The 13,240-nt window shown below is 41.1% G+C and overlaps 1 protein-coding gene across 3 annotated transcripts in view; it reads left to right on the top strand.

The window, feature by feature from the left end:
• The window catches only part of CHD1L (chromodomain helicase DNA binding protein 1 like), a 68,374-nt gene that overhangs the window by 32,892 nt on the left and 22,242 nt on the right, over positions 1-13,240 (top strand). For all 3 annotated transcript variants that reach the window (XR_009219785.1, XM_058538956.1, XM_058538957.1), the window contains exons 9-15: positions 643-735; positions 2,161-2,257; positions 4,035-4,108; positions 5,303-5,413; positions 8,484-8,598; positions 9,229-9,382; positions 11,367-11,532. Coding sequence is in view for 2 of the 3 variants with exons in the window: in XM_058538956.1 (XP_058394939.1) it covers positions 643-735; positions 2,161-2,257; positions 4,035-4,108; positions 5,303-5,413; positions 8,484-8,598; positions 9,229-9,382; positions 11,367-11,532 (810 nt within the window). In the remaining variant the exon portion in view is untranslated. The remainder of the gene's footprint in view (positions 1-642; positions 736-2,160; positions 2,258-4,034; positions 4,109-5,302; positions 5,414-8,483; positions 8,599-9,228; positions 9,383-11,366; positions 11,533-13,240) is intronic.

Raw genomic sequence — 13,240 nt, forward strand, 5'->3', positions numbered from 1 at the left:
AATATTTTATAATCACACTCGCTTTATATAGCAAGAATATGGGATGGAGTTTTGTATTCTAAATAATATTCAGGTCAGTGAAACTGTGGCAGAGTATCTTTAATATAACTCAGACTTTACTGGTTGTTGCGCTTGTGAAATTCCCCCCCTCACCTCTCCACCAGTTTTCCTTATTGTCCCTAGTTAAGCAAACACTTCTAGGCATCCCAGTCATGCCTTTCATCTTTCTACCCTGTCAGATGTGTAACACACTGCAAAACTTTTGTGTTGAATCAAATTCAGTGGGAGGAATTGTGTGTGCAAAGGGAGAGATAAGAGTGGAACAGTCTCTCAGTTTGCATTATTTTTTCCTTTGGCTCCACAACAGCAATTAAAGAAGGAAATTTAGAATTTTCCAAACGAGTAACAAAGTACTCCTGAGTTCAATTTATAGTTAGGCTTCCTTAAAACAAAGTGATGGTTAAGAAAACTTCATATGGATGTGCTATTAATTCTTAATGCAATTCAGTGAAATTTGGGAGGTTAATACAGGTTTGAAAGATACATTATTGAAATGAGTAAGGTTATTTGTGGAGACTTGGAGGTTTTCTTGTTGTTGTTGTTCAATAGTCCATCTCTCTCTCTCTCTTTTTAAAATTTCAGACGCATTTGAGAATGAGACAGCAAAGAAAGTTAAACTTCAGAACGTCTTGTCCCAGCTTCGAAAGTGTGTGGATCACCCATACTTGTTTGATGGTGAGGCGGTGCCCTTTTTTCTCACATTACTTTTCATTAACATTTCTGTGGCCAACGTCATAGCAGAATTCTTCAAAAGAATTGCCTATATTTACTGTCTATTTTTCCTCCATTTTCTCTTGTTAATTTTTTATATTGATGTTATCTAATATATTGTTCATATTCATATTTCTTAAGTTGTCCCCTTAATGTTCCTTATGGCTTTGTTTTTCTTTTCTCTTTTTAAACCCAAGATCGAGTCATAGATCCTGCATTGCATTTGTCATGTCTCTCTATTCTCCTATAATCTAGAAACGTTCCTCAGCTCTTTTTGGGGGGGCAGGAGGGGGCTTTTTTTTTTTAATCTTTCATGAAATTGACAGTTTTGAAGAATCAAGGCTGGTCATTTTGTGAGGTGTCTCGTGATCTGGATTTATCTGATCTTTTTTCTTTGATTAGATGTCTCTTTGTCTTGAACTCACTCAGTCAGCGTTTCATCACTACCCTTCCTAGTTCACCAGTGATCTCTATGTTGCCCGACCAATGGTTGTTAGTTCGCATTTTAATTAACCTCTCAAAACCTTTGACACAGTTGCTCACTTCCTTCTTGAAACACTTTCTTCCTTTGGCTTCTGGAGCAACACTTTCTCTTGCTTCTCTACCTGCCTTACATCTACTCCTCTGCCTCCTTTGCTGCTTTCCCTTCATCTTACAGATGTCTGTAACTTTCCAAGTGCTGCTTTAGCTGTATTCTACACACTTTGATGTGTAGTGTTTTCATTTTCCTTCAAACTGGCGATTTTTTGATTCACTCTGATTGTTAGCCTTTGGGACAGTTCTAGGACTTTTGTGACTGTGGGGGCTCTAGTATGGATAGGAGCAATGCAGAGAGTTTGCTGTAGTCAAGGGAGTCTTTGCCAAGTAGCATTATGAATTATTTTAAAATGTCACAGAATCTTGATTAGGTGCATATGAGAACTTTTTTTTTTTTTTGTAAGGGAGGGGACGTTGGGAACATGTAGATTTTGAAAGAAGCCCTCTAGGTTATTCTGAACACCATCCCCCACCTTGAGAATTACTAATTTATACATCTAAGTCTGTTTCTTGATTTGTTTTCTCGAGTGAGAGCCTCAAGATTTAGATTTTGGGTTTCTTTGGCCTTTTGTATCTCCCTGTGCCTCAGTTTCTTAAAGAGTGGGTTTGTCCCTTGGATAAGCATTTATTAGGCATATTGAGTGTGCCAGGCTCTGTGATGGATGTTAAGCAGCACTGAGATCATCATGCAACCAAATAATTGTAAAATGCCTCAAAGAGAGATGAGACTTGGGCCCATTATCAATTGGAAGGAGCTTGGCCTCTCGCTGTAACCCAGCCATTGGCTGCTCCATTCAGGGAGTCTACCCTGATGGAGAACTCGTCACTGGGAGTGGGTTCTTTCTTTTCCAGGTGTGGAACCAGAGCCTTTTGAAATTGGAGACCACCTGATTGAGGCAAGTGGGAAACTTCACCTGCTGGATAACCTGCTGGCATTCCTGTATTCCAGGTAGGTGGTATGCTTACATTTTCTGCTCTGAGCTGGTGACTCTTAAAACCAGAATAATGAGCAACTCACTGATCTCTTGAGACTAATTCCAGTTTTCCTTTTTTCAAGACCCTGATTCAGGTTCCACCTTCTCTGCAACTATACTCTCCACCCCGTTCCATCCCATCCTACCCCATCCCCTCTATAATCATCCTTTCCTTTCCTCAATTCCTGCAGCACTTAGGATCCTAACCAGCACTTGGCAATGCACGGCCTTAATCTGCTCTGTGGTTAATTGGTGTGTGTTAACTGTAACACTCCAGCTGTATTGTTCAGTTCCATAAGGACAGAGATAACATCAAGCATTTATTTTTTAATTGCCTGCTGGTACCTTGCATTGAATTGGCACATAATAAGAGCTTAGTTAATTTTCACTTTTGTTAACCTGTGGGGTTTGGTTTGCACTCAGGAAGAGCTTGGGGGACTCTTTCCCAGAGACATGAGATGGGTGTTGGAAAACCAAGTCACTTCTGGAGCCTCTAAAGGTTCAGCTGAGTGTTCAGTGGTGTCCAGCCTATACCTGATCCTCCTAGTCTCAGAGAGACAGGGGAGTCTAGAAAAAACCCAGCTTCCCAAGGATTTCAAAGTTGTTCCTTTGGGACAACTGCCTGAACCAACCTAAAACCTGATTTGGCAAAACCGCCCAACATTAGGAATGTGCAAGTCAAATAATTCCATGTATTATATATTTTATTAGCTCTGATAAATCTACTATAAGTGTGTTAGAGTTGGAGAAGGACCCATAAGTTTCTTTTCTCCAACCTTTTCATTTCACAGGTGTTGAAACAGGCCCAGAGAGGTTGTGTGACTTGTCTGGAGGTCACACAGGCAGCAGATGACAGAGATAGGATTAGAATTGGGATCTTCAACTTCCAGTTCAATGCCTTTTCGACCCATATGGGGCTAGAGTTTTGAAGGAGTTCTTCATAATTGTTCCTCTTATGCCCATTGCAAGCTCAGATTAACTTACTATTCCTAAGGAGACTATTGTTTTGACAGTGCTGTACTTCTTTGTTTATGCAAACTTAAAATGATGGCTGATAGCATGGAGCTCTAGGCGTGACTTTGTTCTTGACTGAATCCATTTTGCCTCCTCCTTTCCTCTCTCCTCTCCCTATACACAAGTTTTCTCACGTATCCTATGGCATATAAGATGGCACCTGCCCCTTGCTTTTCTAAAGTGATGCTTCTCAAACTTTTCAGCCAATATAGCTGTTGATGAGAGGATAGTGACTTTACACCCCCAAGTAGAGAATAACTGTAGATGGCTGACTGCAAGCTCTTCATGGATTATAAAGGTGACATTCCTTGACCACTGTTGGGTTTCCAGTTTTTGGATTTTTGTGTGCATTTGAATTTTGCGTTTTACTCTTCACATATGCTGTTAAAATAAAAGTGTATGTTTCTTTCAATTTAATAAATTACCATTCCAGAAAGACATACCTTGGTTATCCTAGGGCTTCCTATACCCACTGGTACATTGACACATGCTCCTGGGAATATCCCCACTCGAGATTGAGAACTACTGCTTTGAAGGATTCAATACGTGTGGAGCTGTATCCTTACGTAAAGCATTTAGCATTTCTGAGGAGGTCTCTGCAAGTGATTAGGATATTTCTATTTCTGCTTCAGTATTTCATTTATTTATAAACTTGTATTCTTTGGTAAGTTTCATCTGAGAGAAACTCACCTAAATACTACCAGAGTTGGCAGTTTTTCCTTTTCTTTTTCTTGCCAGGGGCCATCGAGTTTTACTTTTCTCCCAGATGACCCAGATGTTGGATATTCTCCAAGACTACATGGATTATAAAGGTGACATTCCTTGGCCACTACATTGCCCAAGCCATTTTTAGACTTAACAGTCCAGTAGGTCCATGGAGAGTGATCTTGGGTGTGGGGATGTTATGGAGGAAAGCAGTAAAAGAACATTATGCAGAACCAAAAGAAGAATGAAAGTGAGGAGAGAGGTATGTGACGCAAGGATTGACAGCAGCGTAGGGACACATGGACAGAAATAAGCGTACATATTCCCATTGGTGATTCATTTAAAATTATGGGTACTGGAGAAAATGTGTGTTGCAGAAATGTTGAGTGTCTTTGAACATGTATGATAAAGCGAGTTTCAGTGACAAGAGCTTTCAGTGTTTTGAAACATTCAACTCAGCAGTTGAGTACTTGTTCAGGATCAGTAGAAAAGCTGAATATTGAAATGGTAGAGATCCCACATATCAAGCAAGAGAAAGGGAGAGCAAATTTTTCTCTCTATAGACAATAGGGAGTCTAAGTTCTTACCTGGGACTCTGTTTAATATATAGTAAAATTTATGTGAGATGATGGGAAAAGGCTGTAACATTGGTTGATCTTGAGATCAGTGGTAAAGACTTACTATTTAAAAAATGAATCCAGAGTGGGTCTCTCAGAGCCACTTGATGCCCCTCAAGTACTACAATATGCCTGTTCCGTTGGATACTTACAGGAAACGGCACTGGCACATTGAGAAATCCAGTTTGACAAATTTGGCTTGAGCATATAATTCCCCTTTCTGACATGGGTCTATGGTGACGGGTGGAGAACCCTGAAGCTTCATTGCAAGGCAGCTGCTGGGCTGTCCAGCAGGCTCCCTCACCAGTTCCCAAGTACTTGTCCTACTGATTGCTGAAGTCAGAGTTGTGTCTTAGCAAAATCAGAAACTACCACACAGTGTGGTCCACAGTGTGCTTCAGGGTTGTTTGGGTTGGTCAGAATGGAATATTGACTCCACGAATGCCAAATACATCAACTACATGTATTTTAAAAACCCAGAGGACTATATTATGGTGAGGTCTTTTGTAAAACAGTGAAATGTCCCCTAAATTTAGATAGTTCCCATGGGATTTGCTTAAATTAGGAGCATGCCTGTATATGGAAAGGGACAAAATTAGCGTTTGATTTTGAGCTGACAGTGTTTTATTCCCTAAAGAGTGCTTGAATAGGGTTAATATTTCTGTTTCCTTTCTCTGTACGAAGGCTATAGCTACGAGCGTGTGGATGGTTCTGTGAGAGGAGAAGAGAGACACCTAGCCATTAAGAACTTTGGACAGAAGCCCATTTTTATTTTTCTTCTCAGTACCAGAGCAGGTAAGCCGCATAGACATTGACAAAAGGAGACAAATAAAGGGTGATGCAGTACTTTTACATCCCAACCATTAGTGTGTTTTTCCTTAATTCTCTGAAAGGTGATATCATTACTTAAGAGTATAAAAAAGGGGGAGTTGAGGTAGTTGACGTAAGTTTATCAAGGGACTGGACTTTGAGCGTGGTGTTCTTTTCTGTCCAACCTATCTTAAGCAGTCATCTTGTCAAAGAAGTAAGGCTGAAATCTGGGGGTTTGGGAAAGTAATTCTAATCTGCCTTGACCATTGACTTGGGATTGTCCTGAAAGATTTGTAGAGTTTTGTGAAAAGTTTTATTCACATTCAGTGGAGTTAGCTCTCCTTGCCAACCACGGATTTGGGAATTGAGATAACGACCTGTCTGCTAGTTGTCCCTCCTTCATATTAGCTCTGGAATAGTGTTGTAAAAGCTTAAAAAACTCTAGTTTTTTTTAAAAAAATTGTGATTATAATGAAATTGCCAGCTGTTTAGAATTATTTGTAACATTGTCTATGTATGACTTCAGTCATAAATATTATGTATGACATTTGTAGTGCTTTACCAGTTACAGAGTGCTTTCACATACTCTTAAGTAATTTGATATCAGTTCTTGAAGATGAAATTATTCTTATGTCACGGAGCATGCAGACCTTAAATTAGTTTTGAACTCAAAGAATCTTACTTTCATTATCTTATTTTTTGTAGATGTAAATCGTGATGGAATAGATGCAGGAACACTAAAGGGATGTATGTCCTCTATTAGAGATCAATATCTTTATACAAATAGAGTTCAGTGTTATTTAGAAAGCATTTTTTAAGTGCCTAGTACTCTAAGGGTATATAAAAGAAGTGTTAGATGTAATCCTTGACCATAAGGAGATTGTTTTACCTGTGTATGTCTTATCTCTGTATTACAGAGATATAATCGGATTCTTTTGGTCTCACTCACGTCTAAGATCATAGACTGCACCCTGAGTCTCAGCCATTTTTTTCATGTCATAGTTGTATCAGGGGTTATCTTAGGAGAAACTGGAAGGATCAGGGCATATACATGACCAGTGTTGGAAAAACAACTCTATTTATGCTTTACTGATTTCATCATCTTCATATTCAGAGAGCAGCATTATGTTTGAAATGTCTAAAATTAAGAAGAAAGAGATCTCTGCTTTTCAGCTAGTCTCCTTGGAGTACTCAGAATCAGTCAAAACAGAGCAATCTTTTAGGAGCCAAAGCAGTCCTGGACATGAGCCTTTTCCAAACACTAACTGTCATATTTGCTATCATTTTTATCTGTAGATTTGCAATATTAGTTTATTTAACAGGTTTCCCTCCAATTTTCAAGTATTTCTGTGATTGAGTCGTATTGCCACCAGGTGGCAGTGATAGCTCATGAAAATGTCCCAAACTAGAATGGATATAGCTTATTTATAAAGTATCACCCCTTAACGAAGAAGAGCTGAACATAGACAACAATAACCCAAGAAGAAGATAATTTTTTTTGTGTGAGGAAGATCAGCCCTGAGCTAACATTCGATGCCAATCCTCCTCTTTTTATTTATTTATTTTTTTGTGGAGGAAGATTTGCCCTGGGCTAACATCCGTGCCCATCTTCCTCTACTTTATATGGGATGCCGCCACAGCATGGCTTGGCAAGCGGTGCACTGGTGCACACCTGGGATCCGAAGCTGCAAACCCCAGGCCGCTGAAGAGGAATGCACGCACTTAACTGCTGCGCCACCGGGCCGGCCCAGAAGAAGATAATTTTTATGGAGCACACTTTAAAGAAATAAATGCCTGGGAGGTGTTATGGTATAGAAGGTAAAAGCATAGACCATGTGGGTCTGAATCCTGGCTCTTTTGCTTTCTAGCTGTGCAACATCTGATAAGTCCCTTAACTTCTCTGTGCTTCCATTTCAACATCTATAAAAATGAGGGTAATAATAGGTAATTACTCATATGGTTGTTATGAGGAAGAAAAGAGTTTATATATGTAAAGTGCTTAGAATAGTGCCTGGCAAGTGGTAAGCCTAGTACAAGAGTAGCTGGCATTATTATAAGGTATAATTTAGCATCTCTCAGTAATCAGTCTTTATTATCTCTTTATTCCAACTTTAATTTTATATGAAGGTTTTAATTAGAATATTCTTGCCTGACTTGTCTTGAGATCCAGCTTGGAGTCAGTCGCCCATCTCAAAAGTTCATCCTCAATTCAGGCTCTCGGAACAAGCCCTTTCAGGCTTGCTTGTTTCAGCAAAGAGCTGTAACGACCCTGGCAAGAGGGAGTCCGTTTTGTACTTGTTTCCACATTAATCAAAGAGAAGGCTGTAATTTGCCTTCATCGTTCTCTTAATTGATTCCCGTAGCCCAGGAAGCCTCCTCATGCCTTTTCCTGCGGCGCCGAAGAAAGACCGGAAAGTTGTCCCATGGGGTGTTCTTGTCCTCTAGTTGGTTTTGTTACCTTCTCTTTGATTAATGTGAAAACAAGTTCAGAAAAGACCTACTAAGGTTTCCTCCAGTCAGAGGGAGGTAATTTCCCTCTCTGCTTAGGAGTGTACTGAGTGTCATCCCCTCCTCTCATTAACCCATGTCAGGAATCTTGCCGCTTAGTTGTAACTTGCAATGCATGTTAAGAGCTCTCCTCTTAACGGTGCCTACAGCAGGAGACCTCTCTCATATTTAAAACTATTTTCTGAAAGAGCATGTGTCCTTTTCCACAGACTCTTCTAAACAAAATCCGATCAAGATTTTTAAACAGAAGAGATGTAAAATGGCTTCCTGGCGCTAATTTAAGTATGCACTTTTGCTGTATACCCCTGCTCCCCTCATTCTGTTACTTTTGGTAGTTAAATTTTCCCAAGTCAGGCAAAAGAGCTCAGGTAGCACTTTTAACCACGAGAAGGCTCTGGAGTTGGGGACGGGGTGTCAGTTTGAAGGACGAAGCCAATTGTTTTGACTGATCTCAGCTTATCTGTCTGACCACTGTAGCCTTGCGTCTTTATTTTCTAGTCCCTAGTCCACATGCTGCTGATCACATCCCTTTTTGCCTTGTTTTCAGGTGGAGTTGGCATGAACTTAACAGCAGCAGATACCGTTATTTTTGTTGACAGTGATTTCAATCCTCAGAATGACTTGCAAGCAGCTGCCAGGGCTCACCGAATTGGCCAGAACAAGTGAGAGATTTAAGCATCAGCACTTTTCAACTTCCTGGGCTCCTCAGCAGTTCTGGGTTGGAGAGGACGGTGAAGAATGCGGTCCTGGTGACAGTCCTGGACTGGAGGCGAGAGACCACTAGGTTTTAGCCCAGCCTTGCTGCTGACTCCTAGTAGCTATGCTGGGCAGGGCACGTTCTCATTTCAGACTTGCTTTGTTAAAAAGAACGCAATCACATTGTTGAAAGGACTGGAAGGAACCTTTAGATGTTGTTTAACTGATTCTTCCTGAGTTAAGTTCTAATTCGGTTAAAAAAATAAAGTTATGCAGTTATGGAGCTAAGCTAAAAAGATAGGTCTTAACCCTTTGAGGATGGGTTAGATGTTCCTGAGATTTTCCTCCACCACAGATAAGAATCTCAATTATGGCCACTTCGTCACCCCTTCCTTGACTCTTTTGGAAAGGTTCAATGAGAAGTTGAGGCCAGACCTCTCTGACAAATGCTCAGGTCCACATACTACAATCTCCCTTTAGTTGTACCCCGAGCATGGCGTTTTGGATTTGTTTCCTTTTAGGTGTATCAGCCTCGCATGCTTGTGCCCATCTTTTCAGACCTTACAGCACACCACTCTCCCTTTGACTTCTCACAGGTCTGTTAAAGTCATTCGGCTGATTGGCCGAGACACTGTGGAAGAAATAGTCTGTAGGAAAGCAGCCTCCAAACTGCAGCTCACCAACACCATCATAGAAGGAGGCCATTTCACTCTGGGAGCCCAGAAACCTGCAGCCGATGCTGACCTCCAGGTATAATATATTGTTCTTCACTTTAGAATATGTCATGGTTTGTAGTCTGTGCTGTCTGTTGATTAGAAAGTAAATGAAAAGACATAGCATTAACCACCCACTCTCCCCAACTACACATTTGTTCCCTGGCCAAACATACCTGCCGTAGGATCTGCTGCATGCAAGCAAGGAGCTAAAAATGAATAGGATACATAAAAGCAACAGAATACAGAATAACGAGGATGGGCTTTAGATTGCTCTGACTTGGATTCAGATCCAAGCCTTGTCACTTTTTGACTGTGTAGCTTTGAGCAGATATCTTAACCTCTCGGATTGACTCTGTTTGCTTTTCTAAAAGTGAGGATACTGCAAGTTACCTCAGAGGGCCATTAAGAGAATTAGATAAAATAAAGAATTCAGCATAGTAAATGATGACTAATCCCATATCTCCACCTTAACCCCAGATCCTTTTATCAGTGATCTTCATACTCAGAGGAGGGTGAATGAGATAAGGAATTAAAAATTATGCCATAGGAAAAATGGATGAAAGAACTAGAGTTAATTGCTTGAAGAAGGGAATATTGGATAGGAAACAAATGTTGGCTTGGAAGACTTTAGAGAAAGCTCTCTTCTGGAAGAGGGCTTAGAGTTATTCTATAGTGGCCTTCGGGTTAAAATTATAATACCCAAATTATAATATATCCCAGGTTCTTCCACTTTGCACTAGGGATCAGATTCACCAAAACAATTGGAAAGAAGCACTTCAGATAACACTTAACACACAGTAAACATTCCATAAATGTTTCCTACATCTGTGTCTGCCTCTCTCTGTTTCTGCTGTGTTCTCCCTGCAGGACAATGAACCTACTTCCCTCTTTCAGGATCCTATACCTCTTAGATTTACCAAACCATAACCACATCTTGTATTACTGGATTCTTTTTATTTTACAAAAAGAACCAAACTGCCGCCTTCTGAGACAAGGGCATTGGGTTGTTATCTTTGTTTTTGGCAGCCAAAGAGATAACTCATATAGTCTGGATGGGGAAGAGATACAGACATTAGAGCCAGAACGTGACCTTCCAGTAACCTTGAGCTGGGCAAGAAGTCCAACAGAGCCCTCTCAAACAGCCAGTGATCCATGTTCTCACTAGTATTTGGCTCACAAAGTAGACCATCTAGAGATAATTGACCCAGCCTGGAAGGACAAGATATGAACTAGGAGCCAAGATGTGAATCCAGCTTGGTTCAGAATCTCAGAGTTAGTGCTTAGGGAGGTGCAAAGCTGGAAGTAGGAAGCTAAAGGCAGGAAAATGATCTGAACTTTTTGGGTGGTTCCTGTAACCCCAGAGAATAGGCTAAGGGTATGTTAGAGAGAGATAAGGGAAGAGAAGCGGGACAGTGCAGTGCCAGAGAAATACCCAGAAAGAGTGGAATTGAGAAATGGCTTTCAGATCTAGTGATCAGGAGTTGTTACTGGTCTTTGCGAAGGTGATTTCCATAGAGCACTGTGGTAGGCAGCCAAATTGCCAAAGGAAAGAAGTCAGTTAATGGTGGAAGTGAAGTACCTTCTCTTGGTAGAAGTGTAGCCTTCTCTTTCCAAGAAGTTTGGCAGTGGGAGAGGTGAGAGAGTAGCTATCTGGGTCTCTGACTTGTCATGTGGCTGCTGGGAATGCCTATGAAAAAGACTGTGAGAAGTGCGAGAGATAATGTAGGAAATTACTGTTATACTTCAAAAAAAAATGGAGGCTAATAAATTTTTTTTGTTAATGAGAATTGTCAAAGCCAGCATCTCTGATCAATATTTATTACATCTCTGCTTACCCATCATCCAGGTACTGAATGGCCCTGTTGGTATCATCTACCATGGGGAGAGAAGAAACCCTGACCATCAGACCATCAGGGAAGGAATGTGTCTGGTGTCGTTAAGCCACCTAGCAAATCACTGATATTCCAATGTTTGATTTTACGAGAACTAACTGGACTTTTTTGTTTTCTCCAATCAAGTTGAGTGAGATACTCAAATTCGGTTTGGATAAACTGCTGTCCTCTGAGGGGAGCACCGTGGATGAAATAAACCTGGAGTCTATCCTGGGAGAAACAAAAGATGGCCAGTGGATCTCTGATGCCTTGCCTACAACAGAAGAAAGAAGCAGAGAGCAAGAGGAAGGAAGTAAGTCGGGGGTGAGAGTAGAGCCAATGGCACAGCTGCCCCAAGCTAGAACACCAGGGAGGTGGGTCCCCACGGGAAGTCCTGGATACTGTTCCCTGGGACATCTTTTTCCTGTGCAGCCCTATTCTTATTTGGGTACACTGTTTAAGACTTACTTGGTCCAAGAACTCTTCCTAGACTGACTGGAAGTTGGCTGACTTTTCCCTTGTAGCTGAACTTTGAACCAAATTGATGATGTTGGATTTGTTATCCTTGTTGATCCTTGTTGAGTTTTTATAGGATATGTGAAAAGATTGAAATTTAGGCAGCTAGCATTATTCTACAGGACACTGCTCTTTGACTTTTCTCGTATTTTATTCTTTAAATTTTTTTTTGGTGAAGAAGATTAGCCCTGAGCTAACATTTGTTGCCAATCCTCCTCTTTTTGCTGAGGAAGATTGTTCCTGGGCTAACATCCATGCCCATCTTCCTGTACTTAATATGTAGGACGCCTGCCACAGCATGGCTTGATCAGCAGTGCCTAGGTCCACGCCCGGGATCCAAACCCACGAACCTTGGGCTGCCAAAGCGGAGTATGTGAACTTAACCACTACGCCACCAGGCCAGCCCCTTAAATATTTTAATATTGGTATCCTGTGTTTATTCTTCAGTATTCTTTCTTGTTCTCTGCTTTTTAATTGTATCTTGTTCTCATTTCAGGGATATAATATCCTCTCTGAGGATATTTAATATAACTTTTAAAAAATATCCTAGGGTGGATATTTATTATATCTTTTTAAAAAGTATCCTCTGGGGGCCGGCCCCATAGCTTAGCGGTTAAGTGTGTGCGATCGGCTACTGGTGGCCCAGGTTCGGATCCCGGCGTGTGCTGACGCACCGCTTGTCTGGCCATGCTGAGGCTGCGTCCCACATACAGCAACTAGAAGGATGTGCAACTATGACATACAACTATCTACTGGGGCTTTGGGGAGAAAAAGGGGCAAAAAAAGGAGGAGGATTGGCAATAGCTGTTAGCTCAGGGCCAGTCTTCCTCAGCAAAAAGAGGAGGATTGGCATGGATGTTAGCTCAGGACTGAGCTTCCTCACACACAAAAAAAAGTATTCCTCTGCCCCTGGCATTGTCTCTGTTTCCTCCTATTGCTGCTGCTTCTTCCTTTTTAAAAATTTGTTTTGGAATCTCATTCTTGTTGATAGTTTTCCTGAACTATCTGGTGTCCTCTGGCTGTCTGATCACGTGTGCCAGTGAAGTGCCAAAGCTGATGGGCTGCTTAACCTGAGCAGGTATATGGGCTCTTTGTCCTTATTCCAGCATCACTGGCTGGTGAGCCTGCTTTCGCACAGAGGGGACCTTCCCAGATGTCTGTATTTTTGTAGTCTTTTTGCTAGGCAACTCAGTTTCTCCAAAGATGAATCCTTTAGTATCTTTCTTAGAAGAAGTGGGCTAGGGGTTGGAATAAACCTGTTTGCTCAAATTGAAGAGAAAACATGAGTCAGGTGTTCCTGGTGCTCCCATTATTTGGTGTGCAGAATTTCTCTCAGTTACCCTATCCTCTGGTACCTTGTCCTTGTGAGTCCTAAGCTTTTGAAGGATTGAAAGGGTCTCTATTCTCAGTAATCACTCTTGACTAGGCACCTGTGTTTTACTTCCACTGTTCTTAATCTTTATTAGTCCAGCCACTTTCTGTTTTCTAAAGAGTTGTTGAACTTT

The sequence above is a fragment of the Diceros bicornis genome, chromosome 4, assembly GCF_020826845.1.
Source record: "Diceros bicornis minor isolate mBicDic1 chromosome 4, mDicBic1.mat.cur, whole genome shotgun sequence".
Lineage (NCBI taxonomy): Eukaryota > Metazoa > Chordata > Mammalia > Perissodactyla > Rhinocerotidae > Diceros > Diceros bicornis.